Here is a 17,847-nt window from a genome sequence, read left to right as displayed (position 1 = left end):
TTTTTGAGCAATTTTATAGTGTGAGTAGAAATATTCAATTTTTTGGGGATGGAAATCAAGTGGCATACATCAGAATCTGTATGCTAGCATACATTTATCATCATATCTATAAGCTCATAATGACATCATACCTTGAAAAATTTAGCCATAAATTTGTGTCTGTTTACTTGTGCATTCATACCTCTGCTCCTTTAGAAGTTAACTAAATGATTTGAATTGCATGATGGCATTTTTCTATTATTTCAATCAGTAAACAGGAAGTTCATTACTATCCCAACCAGTCAATTGATTGCCTTGGTTTTCTCTTACAGAAAACCCACAACCCTTGAGTATTTAGTAGCAAGCCCCATGAAGGTCAACATGTCACTAAAAGAAGCCATTATTCCATTCTACAGGTGATGAAACAGTAAAGGTAAACTAGCTTCAATTGTTGGGCCCCTCTGTGGAGGTGCTGTGTCTTGCTGCACTACTTATGACCAAACAGAGGACAGGTGACAGGGCTAATTCTTCATCCACAAAAAGCTAAGATAAAAGGGACAACAAATGAGTGTTGGATAGGTGTGTGGGATGGATAAAGGGAGAGTGTATGCTTTGGCGGGGATACTTCACCTTGTAAAGAAGAAAGGGTTTTTCAGTATAATTATGTATGTAGTAATAATATATCATTGCATGATTATTCAATTTTACATTAGTAGTTAAATGTACAATTTCTGTAATGAGTAATGAGTTTGCCACTTACCTTGCCTTCATAGATAAAAGTGAGTGGGAGGTCAAGAGCCCCAATTAAAGAGCTGAGAAGACCACGCTTGGAGGCCACAGTGACTTGTGTGGTCAGAGACAAACCTCCACTGGTATAGAAAAGGTACAAGGACAAGGACAATTCCAGATTAAAATGTACAAATACTTAATTGACAATTACTACCTATATAGTTTCATAAAGGAATTTATCATCACACTAATTGCCACAAGGCAAGAGAGTGTCATCAAATTGTTTGAATGAACCAGAACTGCTGTACTTAATATATATTCAGCATGTAATATTAGTTTTTGATTATAACATTATATCAAAACTTTCTTTCAGTACATAAGTTCAAAAAGCGTTTTTGAATGGAAAATTCAGGAAAAGAAGAGAGTAAAAACATCTCAAATATTAACATGAATTTCTACAATTCTAATGAACTTGTTTCCTTGATCAGTATAACCTTAAATGATAGCATTTGATAATTATGAAAAAGAAAATATTCAGGCAGAAAAATATATAAACAAGCTGTAAAGTAGTGCTACCACAACCACATATATTGTGCTCACCTTGCACGAATGTCAAAGAGCCTAGCAGGTTCCTCGTATTGATGTGATGCTAGAAGAAACATCCCACCCACTCCATTGACTGTCACATCAATAGGAACTCCAGCTGAACTCGGAAGTGTAATAGCATTGTGGACGAGGGGCATGAGGAACACTGTCTGAGGAATGACAGTAGTATGAGGAAGGAAACAATGTAGATGTCATGAAAAATCTTCAAGTAGGGAAACACAATGTGTGGGCTGTCTTTATTAATAGTACAACATTCCATTCAGTGGATCTTTCCCAAGTATTAAAGAAAGCTCTGAGAAATATGTTGTACTACCAATGAAGACTTCATTTTCACATGATATTTCTCCTGCAATATTTGTCAGCACTTGGCATTTTCAAACATCTTAAGGTAAACTAATGCAGATAACTGGCGACAGCCTCCAGGTGCGTCCATAAATCACTCAGTGAAGATATATTGTGTTGTTGTCTAGGGACTGGTAGTGTGAAGCATTGTAGTATAAGGTATTCTGTGTTTTCAATGTGGTGGTTGCATCTAGGACAGTTTGAATCTGTGGCTAGTCCTATTCTGTGTTGGTACTGCTTCAATGTTACAAGGTATTCTAAGTGCAACTGAGTCAGTGTGGTTTTTAATAGATGTAGGAGGGTTATTTTCTGTGGTGCTTATGTCTGGGGTTGCTGATAGAATTTTGAGTCTGGTAGTCTGTCTTGAAGGGCTTGTTTTGTGATCTGAGTATGTATTTACCTAGTTGTATTTACCTAGTTGTGTTTTGTGGGAGAAGAGCTATGCTCATAGGGACCCACAGTTGTATCTTTCCACATCCAGTTCTTTCTTAAAGTCATGTATAGTTTTAGCACTCGCTGTTTTCTCTTTCAATTTATTCCATGTATCTCACTCTATGTGGAAAGCTACTCTTTTTCAGATCTCTTCTGTAACTGTCCTTCTTAAGTTTCTTCTTGTGTCCCCTTGTATTTCTATTGTCCCATTTAAGTAGATCATCCCTGTCAAGGATTTCCATCCCTTTCATAATTCTATATATGGATATCAAATCACCTCTTTCTCTTCTTTGCTCCAGAGTTAATCATTTAAGTTTTTCTAATCTTTGTTCATATGTCAGCATACTGAGTGTTGATGCCATCGTTGTTAGTGCTCTTTGAATTCTTTCTAGTTTCTTTCTTTCTTTATTTTTTTTTGTAATGGGTGACCACTGCATACTCTAACTTTGGTCTTATCAGTGTAACTAGGATTTTCTTCACCATCTCCTCGTCCATGTAGTCCAAGTCTACCCCAAAGTGCCTTACCTGCTCTCATTTTCAAAACTACTTGCACCTCATCTTTTCTTATTTCTCCTCCATTTTCCTCTCCCATCACCATCATTTTCTTAGCACTTCCCACTGCTACCACTACTCCCTCCCTATCTTCCTCCACAGCCAATAGTTCTCCTCTGTTAACATCTGTCCACCTGCACCTTTTACCTTCTCTTCTCTACTTGACTCACATCCCCTTCCTCTCTTGATTTCCTTCCAAAACATCTTTTTATTAATATAGAAAATTTCAATCATACTCCTCCCCCATTTTACATCTGACCTCCTTTTTGCCTCCTTAATCTTATGTTTTGCTTTTCTTTTTTATTTGTACCTCCCCACATTTCTTTCATTCTACTTTGCAACCAGTCCCTGAATGCTTGCTTCTTCTCTTCTACTACCTTTTTCACTTCATCATTCCACCACTCACTACCCTTCCTTCTACTCCCACCCATCCTCCTTATTCAACATACCATCTTTGCACACCTTGTCACTCCCTCCTTGAAACACTCCCATTCCTCTTCCACTCCTACCTCTTCTCTATACTTCACTACCTCCCACACTTCTCACAGTACTTCTCCTTGTACTCCTGCTCCTTTTCCTTCTCATTTAGTTTACTCTAAGCACCTCTCTACCTTCTGCCATTTCCTCTTTTTCTATCTATCCTCCACTCTCAACTTAAAAATTATCTGATATTCCCCCAATCTCTCCCCTAAGAACATGGACATCCAGAACTCTTTCTACTCTTTTCCTGGATACCACTACATAGTCCATTAATGCCTTATCCACCATTCTTCCATCCACCACCCTCTCCCATGTGTAATTATGCTCAACTTTTTTCTTAAACACTGTGTCACCTACCATCAACTCTCTTTCTAAACACATCTCCACCATTAACGCTCCACTATAATTTCTACCTGGCACTCCATACTTCCCAACTACTCCATCTATTGATTCGTCACCTATCCTAGTATTGAGATCTCCCAATAACCCATTGACATTTCTCCCAAAACTCTCAAAGCACTCATTTAAATCTATCCAAACAACCTTCCTTTCTTCTACACTCTTCTCACTACCTGGCCCATATGCACTTACAAAGACCCATATTTTCTCAGAGAGAATAGTTCTACTTGGGAAGAGGTGATTAGTGGAGTTCCACAAGGATCAGTATTGGCTCTAATATTGTTTGCTATTTATGTGAATGACATGGATAAGGTGTGGAATATTATTTAAGCTTCTTTGCAGATGACGCATAACTGTTAAAGTGAGTACTGAAATGAACTGTGACTCACTGCAGAGAGATCTGAACAGGGTTTGGGAATGAAGTCAGGGGTGGGAAGTGGAATTCAACATTAAAAAATGTAGATAATGGAATTTGGAAAAAGTAAAAAAAAAAAAAAAGTATATCAGGACAATATAAAATTGGTACAAAAGAAATAAAGAAAGTGGAATCTAAAAAAGACCTGGTCGTAATAATCACAAAGGATATGTCTCCTGACAAACAGATGAATAAAATTGTTGGCAAAACCTACAACTTGCTAAGATCAATAAATTTGGCTTTTACTCACTTGGATGAAGAAATGGTAAAGAAAATACTAGTCACACTGATAAGGCCAAAATTGGAGTACACAGTGACACTATGGTCACCCAGTACTAAAAAGAATATAAAGAAAATTTAGAGAATCCAGAGAGCAACTATGAAGATGGCCCCAACACTATTAAAACTGTCATATGAAGACAGATTACCAAAACTAGAATTACCAACTCTGGAACAAAGAAGAGAAAGTGGTGACTTTTTGACCATCTACAAAATTATGAAAGATATAGAAGTCCTGGATATAGAAGATTTACTGAATTGGGATAAGAGAAACACAAGAGAACATGGAAGGAAGCTCAGAAAGGACAGTTATAAAAGAGATCTGAAAAAGAACATCTTTCCCGACAGGATGGTGGATATATTAACTACGGTAGTTGTATTTACCTAGTTGTATTATACGGGAAGGGAGCTATGCTCATGGTGACCCGTCTTTGTATCTCTCAGCATCAAGGTTTTTCTTAAAATCTTGAATAGTGTTTGCACACACTGTTTCTTTGTCCGGTGTCACTCTGTGTGGGAAGCTATTTTTGTCAGATCTCTTCTGTAATTATCTTTTTTTTTATTTCTTTTCGTGCCCTCATGTTTTTCCATTGTCCCATTTCAATAAATCTTTCTTATCTAAGATTTCCATTCCCTTCATAATTCTATAGATAGTTGGTAGGTCTCCTCTTTCCCTTCTTTGTTCCAGAGTTGGTAATTCTAATTTGGACAGTCTTTGTTCATGTGTCATTTTGGAAAGGGTTGGTGCCAGTTTTTTTGTTGCTCTTTGTATTCTTTCTAATTTTTTTATATTCTTTTTGGTACTGGGTGTCCATAGTGTTGCTGCGCACTCGAGTTTTGGTCTTATTAGTGTAGTTAATTTTTTTTATCATTTCCTTGTCCAAATAGGCAAATGCCACTTTTATTGACCTCAATAAATTGTAGGTTTCTCCGACTATTTTATTAATATGCTTATCCGGTGTCAAGTCTTTGCTGATCATCACTCCAAGGTCTTTTTCAGAGTTTACTTTTTTTACCTCTTCTTCACCAATTTTATAATCTCTCGATATTCTGTTTTTACTTTTTCCAAATTCCATTATACTACATTTCTTGATATTGAATTTCACGTCCCACTTTTGAGTCCATCTCCAGTTGTCCAAGTCTTGTTGTAACGAGTTGCAATCCTCCTCAGTTTTTACTTTCTTTAGTGTTTTTGTGTTGTCTGCAAAGAAATTCATATAACACTCTACTCCTTCTTCCAAGTGTATGCAAAACAATAGTGTATGCAAAAGCAATACATGAATTTAAGGACAAATTAGACATGGTGAGATATAGAGATGGGACACCATGAGCATAGCTCCCCTTCTCATAAGATACAACTAGGTAAGTACAACCCAGTAAATACATCTCCCTTCCTAGTTGCACCTTCATCCACATCAGCCTTGAAGAAATCTCCTTCCACTTCATTTCGCATTTACCTACCTCTTCACTTACTAGTAGAGGCACCCTTTCCCTCCACATTCCTCTCTTCATTACCGACACCCTCCCCACTACACTCCCAAACTCAAAATTATGCCTCCCTTTCAAGTTAGTTTTACTAAATGCCAACACATCTATCTTCCTTCTCACATACTACCTATCTCTTCCCTTTCACTCTCATCTGTACCGCACCAACCCATATTAAGACCCAAATTTTATGGTTCCATTTGGAAAACTTCCAAACCTTCTTTTGCCTTGACTTCTTGTAGGAATGTACCCCTTAGGGTTACTGTGAGCAGGACACCTAGTCCCATCACTCTGTCCTGTTTTAGTCTCATTTACAACCCAAGAGGGAAGACTCAGTGGCAGTATTCTTTCCTTCTCCTACCACAGGGGACACAGGCAAAAATGGAAATATACACTCAAAGAAGTGGTACTGCTGTCGCTGTCACCAGAATGTAGAATTGTTTCTTCAGAGGAATGGTAGAGTTGAAGTTTCGCAGCCACCACTTGCTGCCAGAATGTAGAGTTGGATTTTTGTATCCCAGCACTGCCACCAGAATGTAGATTTGTTATTGTGATCTACATTGAGTTTGGAGGCACTGAGACAAATGAGGTCATATTTTGTTGGCTTTAATTTCCTCGTCTAGACTGAACTACATTCTCTGAGCATACCCTGAGGAAAACTATGGCAGTTACCAAAGGTGATATTTATGTGCACATAGTGGCTGTTGCCACAACAGTTAGCTATATAAAAAAAAATCTCTACTATCTACATCTTACTCTTATTGCTACAATGTACAATGCATGGACTGAGTATGGACACTCAGTATTTATGCATGGATAATTTATTTACAAATGGGAACATAAAAAAATATATACAGATTGTAATGGACAAAAAGGGGGGTAACGTTGTCCGTTGATGTGAATAATCTGTTGATTTGGAGTGGTTTATGGGTGGCATAGTGATTGCACAGCATTAAACAACAGCACCAAAAACACCGAAAACACCGCAAACACAGCTAATAAATGTCCAAATGTCCACACCGATCATGATCTTGTTAACTATTAAACAAAACAAAGTGCGTGCCATCATGCCATCAGCCACTCAGCAGACAAACGCCGAACTAACAGACGCATTCACCCTACCCGCGAAATTTAGACTGTCGGACCGGACCAGCGGATTTCTGACTGGACCAGCAGATTTTGTCCATTACATCCAATATCCGGTAATGCAGTGTCCATTAATGAGAGGTCAATCTGTATATTTGACATATACTGATTTTGCAGTTTGGCAATTTTCGACCAGGTGTCTAGCTGTTTGGCCCAGATGTTTGTGTGAGGTTAGATGTGCTTGGCCCCTATGACCACTGTGAGGTAAAGCACAATAGAAGGTCCCTTGGGAGTTCTCTGAAGACGTCAGCCGTTCCATCCTGTAACTAATGCATGCATGCATACATATGCATGCTAGACATCTAAAGGACTGAATGTTCCCTTCAATCATCTTGCAAAAGTATTAGATAGTATTTAGGTATTAAGAGGGGGGTGGACAGCATACTGGAGGGACAGTCGTAGTACTATAAAGTAGCATAATTTCTCTATGAAAAGAAATTTACTCTAACATAGACAAAATGATGTGTGACTCTGGTCCATAGGGACACCCAATATAGTCTCTAAGTATCAGCTGCAAGCTACTGTGCAAATTATACTGCACAATAACATGCAACCAATACCCCCAGACAGGGTATGATAACACTAATAACAATATCACAGCTATTACTATGCTTTTCATGATATATAAATTATATAAATGCCAGCAATGATACAAATTACAGACACTTCTGAGCATGAATTTATAATTACTTATTAGTTAACTAAAGTGTACACAGCTCTTTTTTTAATCTAACAATGATGTATTCAAAACAATAATCTGATTGAGCTGAAACAAACCTTATGCCGTTTTCAAAACCATAATCTGATTGAGCTGAAACACACCTTACTCAGTACGTTGTTCTGCAGGAACTCTTGGAATTGGTTGTTTTGAGGAACTGATGAATCCACTACAAGGTCATGGAACAGCAACTGCCCAAGAAATCGCAGAGACAATTGCACTTCTGCCTTTGAGTCCAAGTACTCAGAAGGAATTCGGGACAACAGCTAAAGATACAAGGAAAAGCAACATCAAGTACATATACCATTCTTGGCTCCATGCAAAAATAGTGTCACAATCTTTTTTGCAATAGCCTGCAGTTCTCCTCATGTTTTACTCTTCTCATGATTTCAGCACCATCTGCAAAATTGTTGATATAGCTTGTTGTGCTTTCCATCATATCATTGACATAAATAATAAACATTATTGGTGTAAGCACTGAACCTTGTGGAACACCATTCATTACTGTTTTCCATCCTGACATCTTATCCTTTACTACTGTCCTTATGTAACTTCTCAAAAACTCTTTCATCTATTCAAAATGTATTTACCTAATTGTAGTATACCAGAATGGAGCAATGATCATTGGGTCCTGTCTCCTGCTTTCCAATATATCATACCCAACCTCAAAATCATGTACAGCTCCAACTTAATCTATATCCTTGATTTCCAATTATCATATTCAGATCTGAATTCATATATTGTTCCAGCTTGGGCTATATCACCTTCTAACCTATTCCAAGTATTCATGCATCTATATGGAAAGCTGTATTACAAAACATAAAATCAAGCCTGATGGATTACATATTACTTTGGCAACAATATATATCATTAAGAATATGGTGAAATGCTACATCACACTAACCTGCTGGAGGAAATTTTGGACCATCTGTTGTGTGAAGTCATTAGTAGCTGAGGAGGCTGCCAGTGTGGCAGCTGCTTTCATGAGCTCCTCACCATTTTTAAACAACAAATCAAGTAAGCTCTCTACACCTGGTATTTTCAACAGTAGTTTATGGAGTCCTCGAAGCCGAAGCTGGATCTGAAATTTGAATTGTTATTGTCAGTTAGCAAAATTAAAAAAGTAAGGATTGCATACCTGAATTGGCTCAGTTGTAGTCAAAATACTTTGATAGGTGGTGCAAGTAACAGTTCATGAGAAGATACCAAAGCCAAATGCACAATGTGGTATTTAGATGAGTTATGAAATATTTGAAGAACGTTGATATTCAATTATTTTCCACATCATTCTACATCAAATTTGTTAAACAAAACTTATATTCAAATACTGTAGCCTTTACATTTGATTTTGATACTTGAGATTTGATATTTGAACCCAGATCAAGTGGAACATTAAAACTAAATTAATTGTAGTCTTCCTTATCTAATAAACTGTCCTAAACTTTGGAAAAGTTAAACACCCAGTGGCCATAGCACTCTACCATCCAATGGAAGATTTGGAAAAAAAATTCTTAAGTCTTGTTAGCTATAATCTATTGTTCACAAAAGTGAAATAATGATTTACAACATTTAACCAAGACAAGATTTAAATCTAGGCTATATGACATTCAAATCATTGGCAGGTTCTGACACACCTAATACATTACACTGATGACCTCCAACACAGTAACACACTTCATGCATTTTCATTCTCACCTGTGCAACATCATGTGTGGTTTCATCCCGATGGAGAAGCAGTTGTAGAGACAAAGATCGTGGGGCTGGGGATGTTCTTCCCCAAACCAGGTCTGCCCTGAGGGTGAAGGCAGTGTGAATGTCCAGGTACCATGTACGATGGGTATGGCGTGAGTGACTCCGGGGATCATAGGCCACCGGGTCAGTCAGGTCAGCCAGTGTTTTGGAGGTAATGATAGCCTCCTGCAGGAAAGCCAGGCTTGGATCTTCTGAGTCCCGGACAGCGCGAAGGTGACTCCAGATGTAGGAGGCCACTGCAATGAATGTACAAAACAGAAAGGTCACATCTAAAGAGCCTATATGAATTTAGTGAAGAATATAGATGTCAAAATGAAAGCCAGTGGTAGGAGAGCTTGAGTAACTGTGAATCCTATCAACAAATGAGCTTTGCACCATAAGAAAAATGTAGGTCAACAGTAAGTTGTCAGGGCTTATAACTCATTTCAAAATAATATAAACTGTATGTTCCGACCTCATTATTAATTTGAAATTTAAGTATTCAATTGATTTGGGACTGTTCTGGGGTACCCCTAAGGACCAGAGTCACACATCATTCATCTATGCTAGAGTTAGAAATGTCTACTCTTATTGGAATGATGATATTTTTTTACAGCTGTCCCTCCTTTATACAGTTCCCTTAAACCTCTCCTTTACCACTTCTATGACTCTACCTCTTCTAGATCCCCCTATGGTGAAAGGAACAACCAAAACCCTAGTAATTGGGTCATTAAATCTGCATGGCTGTAGCATTGATGAAAGTTAAAGGGAAAAGATTGGTGATTAGTTTTAGATAAAGAGGATGGATGTGTTAGTTTTAGGAGAAATTATATTAAAGGGGAGGTATGAGTTTAAGTTTGGGAATGTGGTGTGTAAATTATGAGACTTGGAAGTGTGTGATGGAGTGGAGGGAGTTTTAAGGTCTATGAGGGCAAAGGTGAAACTGAGATGGGAGATTTGGGATTTTGAGTGCAAAATTGAGAATAGAGGAAAAGTGGAAAAGGAGGAAAATATAACAAAGAAATGCTGAGAGTATCTAAATTGAATGGGAAGGATAAAGAGAAAATACCAGAAGCTGAGAGAAGTATGGGAGGTGGTGAGGGATAGGGAGAAGCAGTAAAAGAAGAATAGGTATATTTCAAAGACGACTGTGTAATGAAGGTACATGGGATGAGCAAGATAGGAAGGAACAGGAGAGGCAGCGAATGGTGGGATTTTTCCTTGTCTTCTCTACTTGTGAATGAATATGGAGGGAGGAATGCCATGTAAATAAAGTAGTATGGGTAAATCAGTAACTGTGGAGGTTTGTGTCTTGCTGCATTGCTTCTGATCTAGGCAGTGGGCATGGGAGCAGGGACAGCCCTTCATCCATAAGAAGCTAAAATAAAAGGGAAACAAATGGGTGTTGGATGGGTGTGAGATGGGTGAAGGGTGGGTTCATGCCTTGGCTGGTTACCTACCTTATAAGGGGGGAAGAAGCCTTTTAATATATCAATAGACAGATGTAAATTAAGATCAATCAGCCAATCCCTTGAGTCTCTTAAAGGAGACCTGTGACCCTGAAAAATCTGGTTACAGCCACTAAGCTGACCCATTGGTTACTCAGGGAGGAATCATGTGGTACTGTCTAAAACTGGTGAGTATAGGGTAGTGTAATATTTTTCTTTCTTTTATTTTGGAGACTGCTTTTGAGGCATATGGTGTTTTCTTCCAAGTCAAATCTGTGTTGGTATTGTTTTAGTGCTGGGTGATGACTTAACCATAGGTGGATTAATGTGATCCTTGTTTTTCTCTTTTGGGTTCGTGTCAGGAGTATCTCATTAACACTGAATGCGCTGGTCTAGAAAGTAGTATTTTGTGAGAGGTCTGTGTATGTGTTTCTGTAGGATAGGGGGTTGTGGGATACAGGGTAATTTATGAAAGGTGTATATGTAATTTGTTGTAAATATTGATTTTTTATTGCATCTTTTGCATTCAAAATCTTCAATGCTATACTGATATCAACATATATTGATTATTTGTTTTTATACCAGCTAGCTGCTATCCAGAAACTATGACTTTCCAATGTCAACACTTTTTTGGGGCGCTGCAAGTCATTCACCAATTCTTATCATAGATTTACATAGCTATGCCATAGAGTTAGTTGTGCCTTTCCTGAATTGTGGCATCTCTTTTCAAAAGTAAGTATATTTAGTGAATTTCTAAATATCTATATTAATCAATACAAAACTTACCCTGATTGGAGAAAGTTTCATCTTTTGCAGTCAGTACTTTAATGAAGGACTCAAGGAGTGATGGATCTCCTGGAAGGCAATGCAAGAGGGACTGGTAGGCTGCAATACGAATCTCAGGATCAGAGCTGCTTTCAAGGCCAAGTCGTAGCAATTCTGTGACACCCTGTTGGTTGTTGTTTAAAAGAGACAGAAGAATCATCCAGTCTATCAGCTGAATTAAATGCCTTCTTCAAGTCAACATATGCTATGAAGAGCCTTTTTCTAAATTCAGGCATGTTTAATAAGAACACAATGAAGATGGATAAGGTAAGCTAAGGATTTTCTAAGCATGAAGCTTGGCTGATGAGGATATCTTGCTAGTAGATGATTTTGTGTTCATGGCAAAACCATGTCAGCCAAGATCATATCAAGAATGCTGAATAATATTACATCTTTGCAGTCATGGTGACTACCTTTTACCTTCGGAACTAGGGCTATGAGACTACAACTTCAATCTGCATGGATGGTATCAGACTATGACATGTTTCCAATGACCCCAAAGGAACAATTTACCTGCACTTCACACTTGACATGTGAAAGGCTTTCCATTGCTGCCACTTGAACAGCTACATCCTCAGTGGCAAAACAGGATCTCAGTGAAGAGATGTGATCAACAGGCCGCACACTTAGCCCAGCCAATGCCTTCAGAGTGGTAATGGCCTTAAAAAGAAAAATAATATTTAGATGAATAGGGTAATAAGGAATGGAGTTCATATCCCACTAATCACATGTATTTATGTGGTGGGCACAAAACCCCTGGAAAAGCTGTCTTGTTTTCTAATGCTTTTATTCATTGTTTATATTAAATTTGGTAAATGTTATGAGTGATACTAATATTTATGCTATAGACAAAAGACTTGTATTGTATGGGAATATTATCATACTAGAAAAGGAACAACTTTAAAACATATGGAAAAAATATATGAAAGAGATCATCAGGGGTACCGTACATACTCGCGTATGGGTCGCATTATTTTAACTAAATATTTTGCCAAAATCAGGGGTACAACCTATTCACTCAAAATTAATGAGGGACAGCACTACTGTGTCACCAAAGTTGCAACAATTGGCTATTTCAATGTGACAATGACACGGAATTTCAGTGGTTTTCGCATAATTGCATTGGAAAGCTTTTCAAGCCTTTTGTATGCATAAAATATATATATCAAATGTTCCTACTGACTCGCTGCTTTAAACTGAACTATTGCTGATAGAAAATCATATATCAATTACAATGAAATCATAAAATATTCTCTTATTCAACTCTTTCATATGTTTTATAGAATTTATAAGGAATGCGACCTTATTAACCCTTTGTTTACCGTATGTTACCATACATCACCTGTTTCACTCATGGCTGCATTTCTATGAAATGTGCGCAAATTATATTTTCGTAGCGTAATGTAACATCCCGTAATGCAACTTAAATAAACATGATTTTTGTAATAATTTTTTTTTATTTTTGTAAGCTTCCATTAGGCCTACGATACTGTTAGATCTACAGTAGATTGCATGGAGTTGTAGGCTTAATAACTGCAAACCCTAATCATGAGTACAGGTAAGAGAAAGCTATGAAGTAGGTTTTAAGCTGAAAGTGGTGGATTACGCAGATGAACATGGAAACAAATCTGCAGAAAGGGAGTTTGGGGTTTTAGAAAAGGTAGTGAGGGGATGGAGAATGCAGAAAGACCAGCTTAAAGATATGCAAAAGTCTAATAGAGCAGCAACGTCTTCAGTATTTCCATACCAGTCTTGAAAAAGAATTGTTTGATTGGGTTGTAGACCTTAGAAATAATGGCCTTATTGTGAACTGATTTTTTTGGTCAAGTTGACTATAACGTTTTTTACGCAAGTGAATTTGTTTACTATTATAGTTTTAGAAACACAACCATTGTTTATGTAAGTTTTCATTATACGCACACATGACAGTCGGGCAATCTACATGTCTTTTGATATTAAAATTTTGTGAGTAAAGTTTTGAAGTAAAGGTAAATATCTGATAATTTTTGTTTGAATGAGTCTTGTAAATCGCCAGACTATAGTGCGATCTATCCGCGGGTCAACTGCAAATAACCACTTTGACAACCACAAACTACTAGCGGTGCGACCTATCCACTGGTGCGACCTATACATGAGTATATACAGTAGGTATTTCACTTTGATAAAAGATTGCTTATGACATATATATGCATCATATATATATTTCAAGTAACTTCAAGTTATTGAAGAGCATACACCATTTCCTTCATACTTGTTGGGGATGGCCCTCAAGGCAGGCTTTTGCTGGAGACAAAATTGGGGCAGACACTGCCAGTAACTCTGGCAAGAGATGTGGGGCTGATGATGACAGAGACTCTAGTAGGGCTGCAACAGCTGCTACTGGAGGAGGTTGAACTTTCACAAGTTTTTCAACTAGCTGTTTGAGGAATGTAACAATTGATAGATGACAATTAAGAAATTTTAAGGATGAAAAGATTTAAAATCCTATAAATATAGAGGCTGGTTCTTGTGATCTATTCAATATAAATATCTAAGTCTAGTAATTTTCTGTCTTTGCTTAAAAACTATGTTATGTAATGTCTTGTGAAAATAAATTGGGGCACTACACTCAAAGAAGTGAAAACCATCTTGACGTCTTCAGAAGGGGAGCCTGCTATCAATTGAAAAAACTCTAAATGGGTTAATCTGTCTAGGCCAGTTGTTCTCTTACAGTACTTTAGACTACTGCATTTTAATTCTATTCAGCTAAGGGAAAATCATTTCTTATTTAACAAAATGCTAATCTCATTTATCTTACCAATTTCCTTATGAATAAAAAAACACCCTAAAGTGAAATTAAATGGCCAAATCTTTTCATTGGAAAAAAAAAAATCTAATGCCCCTGGTCTCTTGCAGAAGACCAATGGCCTTCAAGTAATCAGCAACAGCATCTGAGCAGGTCCACAAGTCACTCAGGGAAGATATTTTGTGATGATGTCTAGGATTGTTAGTGTGGAGCATTGCAGAATAAGGTGTTCTGTGTCCTGTGTAGTGGTTGCATCTGGGGCAGTTTGAATCTATGGCTAGGCATATTTTGTGTTGGCACTGTTTCAATGCTGGATGGTGTCCTGAATGCAGGCATGCTAGTGTGGTTCTTACCAGATATGAGTTGCTGCTTTTTACTGTTGAGCTTCTGTCTAGTGAGGGGGTGTCAATGGAGTATTGATTTTGGTGGTATGTCTTGAGGGGCTTTTTAAACAATCTGAGTATGTGTTTTCGTGTGAATGTTTTGTGTGGTATAGGTGATAAATTGTGATAAATAATAGCCACCTTCAATTACAATTCCACAGCATGGTTTCCAGTAATCAGCAAAACAAATGTAAGCATTTTACAAATAATACAAAATAAAGCATTTAGTGTATTAACAGGATATACCAAAATCATCACAACAGGATGCATGCACACAAACTAAAATCTTCCCCATAAAATATCATATGAAAATAATAGGTACACAGTTTTATGTTAAAACCCTAAACACCCCTCATCCATCTCATTATATTACATAAGCACCACCAGCTGAACATGAAAAATACAGCAGCTTATTACTCAAACACATACAATAACCTACCACCAGTACCACACAATACATTCACCTAAAAACACATTCACACCCTGATTACTAAAGACGCTCTCCAAGACAGACCACCAGACTCAATACTCCACTAACAACCCCAAGACATCAGCTCCATAGAAAAATCTCTCTCAAGAGACACTAGGACCACAATGGCACACTTGTGTTCAGGACAACATCCAGTAGTAGAACAGTATCAACATAGAATAGGCCTAGCCACAGACTCAAACTGCCCTACATGCAAACACCACACAGAAGAAACTGAGGACCTCAATGGTCCACGCTGACAATCGCTAAACAACACAAAAATCTTCCCTGAATGACTTATGGACCTACCTGGCTGCTGTACATGAGAGATCTGGGTCTCCTGTAAGAGTGGGCAACCGATTGATATCACCCTCCTTTTTATTTTATTTTTTTTCTTCTACATATCAAAAGATAGTTTTATTCATTGGACTGAGAGTGGAAGATGAAGGTTAAAAGAGAGAAATATAAACCAAGGGGTGGAAGAGCATAAGATGCAGTTGAAATAGTAAGGGCATGGAGAAGTGGATCTATGGCCACAAGAAAATAAACAAGTGTATGATATATGTAAAAGTGAGAATAGAGTGTATGAAATTAATTAAAAGGGCATGTTTCATAGGGATAAGTGAAAGAGCACAGTGGAGGCCTGTGAGCCATGTCAAGTGCTGCACCCTAGCCAGCAGCAAGAACCCCTCCTTTGGGACAACCGCTCCACCCGGCCCTTTGAGTCCATATCTGCCGATGACTTCTTTCACGTCGCAGGAAAGTCATTCCTGGTTATAGCGGACAGGCTCTCAGGCTGGCCTGTCATCATGCCCTGCGGCAAGGACACAATGTCTACCAGAGTCAACCAGAAGTTCTGCTGCTACTTCTGAGAGGTAGGCGTCCCCCTCCGCCTTCGCACCGATGGTGGCCCCCCTTTTACCAGTGCCGAATATAATAGTTTCACGGAACGCAGGGGCGTCCACCATATGGTCATCTCACATAACTATACCCAGTCCAATGGGCACACCGAAGCTGCAGTCAAGGCAGCTAAGCACCTTATCCTCAAGACGGCGCCCACCGGCAATATCGGTTGCGAAGCATTGGACCGTGGTCTACTAGAACTCATAATACCCATCCCCATCCGGCCGAGCCCTAGCCCAGATCCTGTACAGCCGCCCCACACAGATCCCCCCCGCACACACACACAGCTCCCCGCCGCTAGTTCCGGCTTGCGAATAGACGTACCCCTCGTGATGGTTCTATGAGCACGGGGGGGGGGCATAGCGTACTGTGGGAAGGTGTGCTGTACAACAATGTTGTGGCGTGCCCTGCCAGCAGTGACACTTCTCGTACAAGGGCCCTTTCATACGATCAACAAGGCCCCTTCTCATACGGCCAGTGATGTGAGAGGGTCAAGTAGGGCCATACATACCAGGTGTGACCACGCTGCCACATAGATGCGAATGGTCACTCAAACAGGCATCCAGTAGGGACAAGATGCAACATAGGTAGAAGTGCAGACATTCGGAAACATGCCGATGTCACACGCACGTAACTGCGCCCAGAGCGCGTAGCTGCTAGGTAGAGTTTCATGTATACTTATACTAGGCATAATTAAGTCATCGTCCTGTGTAGCGAAAGACGCGCCCCTTCTAGGTCCACGCCAGTAGATACCCGTTAAATTCCTTACACGCATAACGCGCCCTCTTGTATATATAACCTACCGATCAATAAATGCGTAAATTGTCCTACCATAGTTTCACTGCTACCCACCTTGCAACATAGTATGCAAACAATAGGGAACAAGAACAAAGAATGTTTAACTGATTTGTGCTATAAGTGGCAGAGTTGTTAGTAACTTGCAGTATAAGAATCTATTTCACAAGTATGCCTGGAAGCATGAAAGTAGAGATATGAGAAATATGACTATTCATGTGGTCATGGATCAAAATTTGATGAGAGAGACATTTATTCATAAAGGGTCAAATAAGGAAGGATGTCATGTAAATGAAGCAGTGGGAGTTAACTAGCTTCAGCTGTTGGGCCCTGCTGTGGAAGTGCTGTGTCTTGCTGTACTCCTAACCTAGGCTGTGGATGAGGGTTAGAGATGGCCCTTCATCCACAAAGAGCTAAGATCAAAAGGAAACAAATTGTGTTGGATGTATGTTGGATGGGTGGATGCATTGGCTAGCTACCTCCCTTATGAGAGGGAAGAATTTTTTGTATATATAGTAAAAACAATCTATCAAATGAGTGACCATGCTGAAGGGGTTAAAATATCAGCTGATCTTGAATGTTAAGACCTGTACAAGCCACCTCTTACCTGTGTGTAAATGTTGCGAGTTTCTGGACGAAGAAAAAAGTCAGCTGGTAAGTGAGGATTTGCTGTGGCCAGACTTTGGAGGGCCATCACATTCAGAGGTCCTGCATCCAGCAGGGATTCAGACCATGGTTCACTTTCCAATTCCTAAACAAATATAATGAATATATGAATCAGAATAAGATTGAGATTAACATTAAGATAATGAAACTCACACACAATTCTTTTATGAGTGAAGGTTAATTTCAACTAAAGAAGGACAATGAGAAAAAAAGAAGACAGAAAATATGACAATTTTCTTTGAACTTCAAGATTCCTCTTTCACATTCTCATTTTTAAATT

General features: G+C 38.6%; 1 protein-coding gene across 2 annotated transcripts in view; it reads right to left on the bottom strand.

Moving 5' to 3' along the window:
• Positions 1-17,847, bottom strand: part of LOC143025360 (uncharacterized) — a 174,830-nt gene that overhangs the window by 113,322 nt on the left and 43,661 nt on the right. For both annotated transcript variants that reach the window (XM_076184898.1, XM_076184900.1), the window contains exons 9-17: positions 17,509-17,652; positions 13,818-13,982; positions 12,080-12,226; positions 11,528-11,690; positions 9,258-9,550; positions 8,467-8,643; positions 7,667-7,828; positions 1,309-1,463; positions 740-848 (exon numbers count right to left, since the gene is read on the bottom strand). In XM_076184898.1, coding sequence (XP_076041013.1) covers positions 740-848; positions 1,309-1,463; positions 7,667-7,828; positions 8,467-8,643; positions 9,258-9,550; positions 11,528-11,690; positions 12,080-12,226; positions 13,818-13,982; positions 17,509-17,652 — 1,515 coding nt within the window. The remainder of the gene's footprint in view (positions 1-739; positions 849-1,308; positions 1,464-7,666; positions 7,829-8,466; positions 8,644-9,257; positions 9,551-11,527; positions 11,691-12,079; positions 12,227-13,817; positions 13,983-17,508; positions 17,653-17,847) is intronic.

Source organism: Oratosquilla oratoria, chromosome 5 (assembly GCF_046742065.1).
Source record: "Oratosquilla oratoria isolate Oo_2021 chromosome 5, ASM4674206v1, whole genome shotgun sequence".
Classification (NCBI taxonomy): Eukaryota; Metazoa; Arthropoda; class Malacostraca; order Stomatopoda; family Squillidae; genus Oratosquilla; species Oratosquilla oratoria.
The sequence above is the reverse complement of the archived record's forward strand: the minus strand, read 5'-3'. Positions and strand labels throughout refer to the sequence as shown.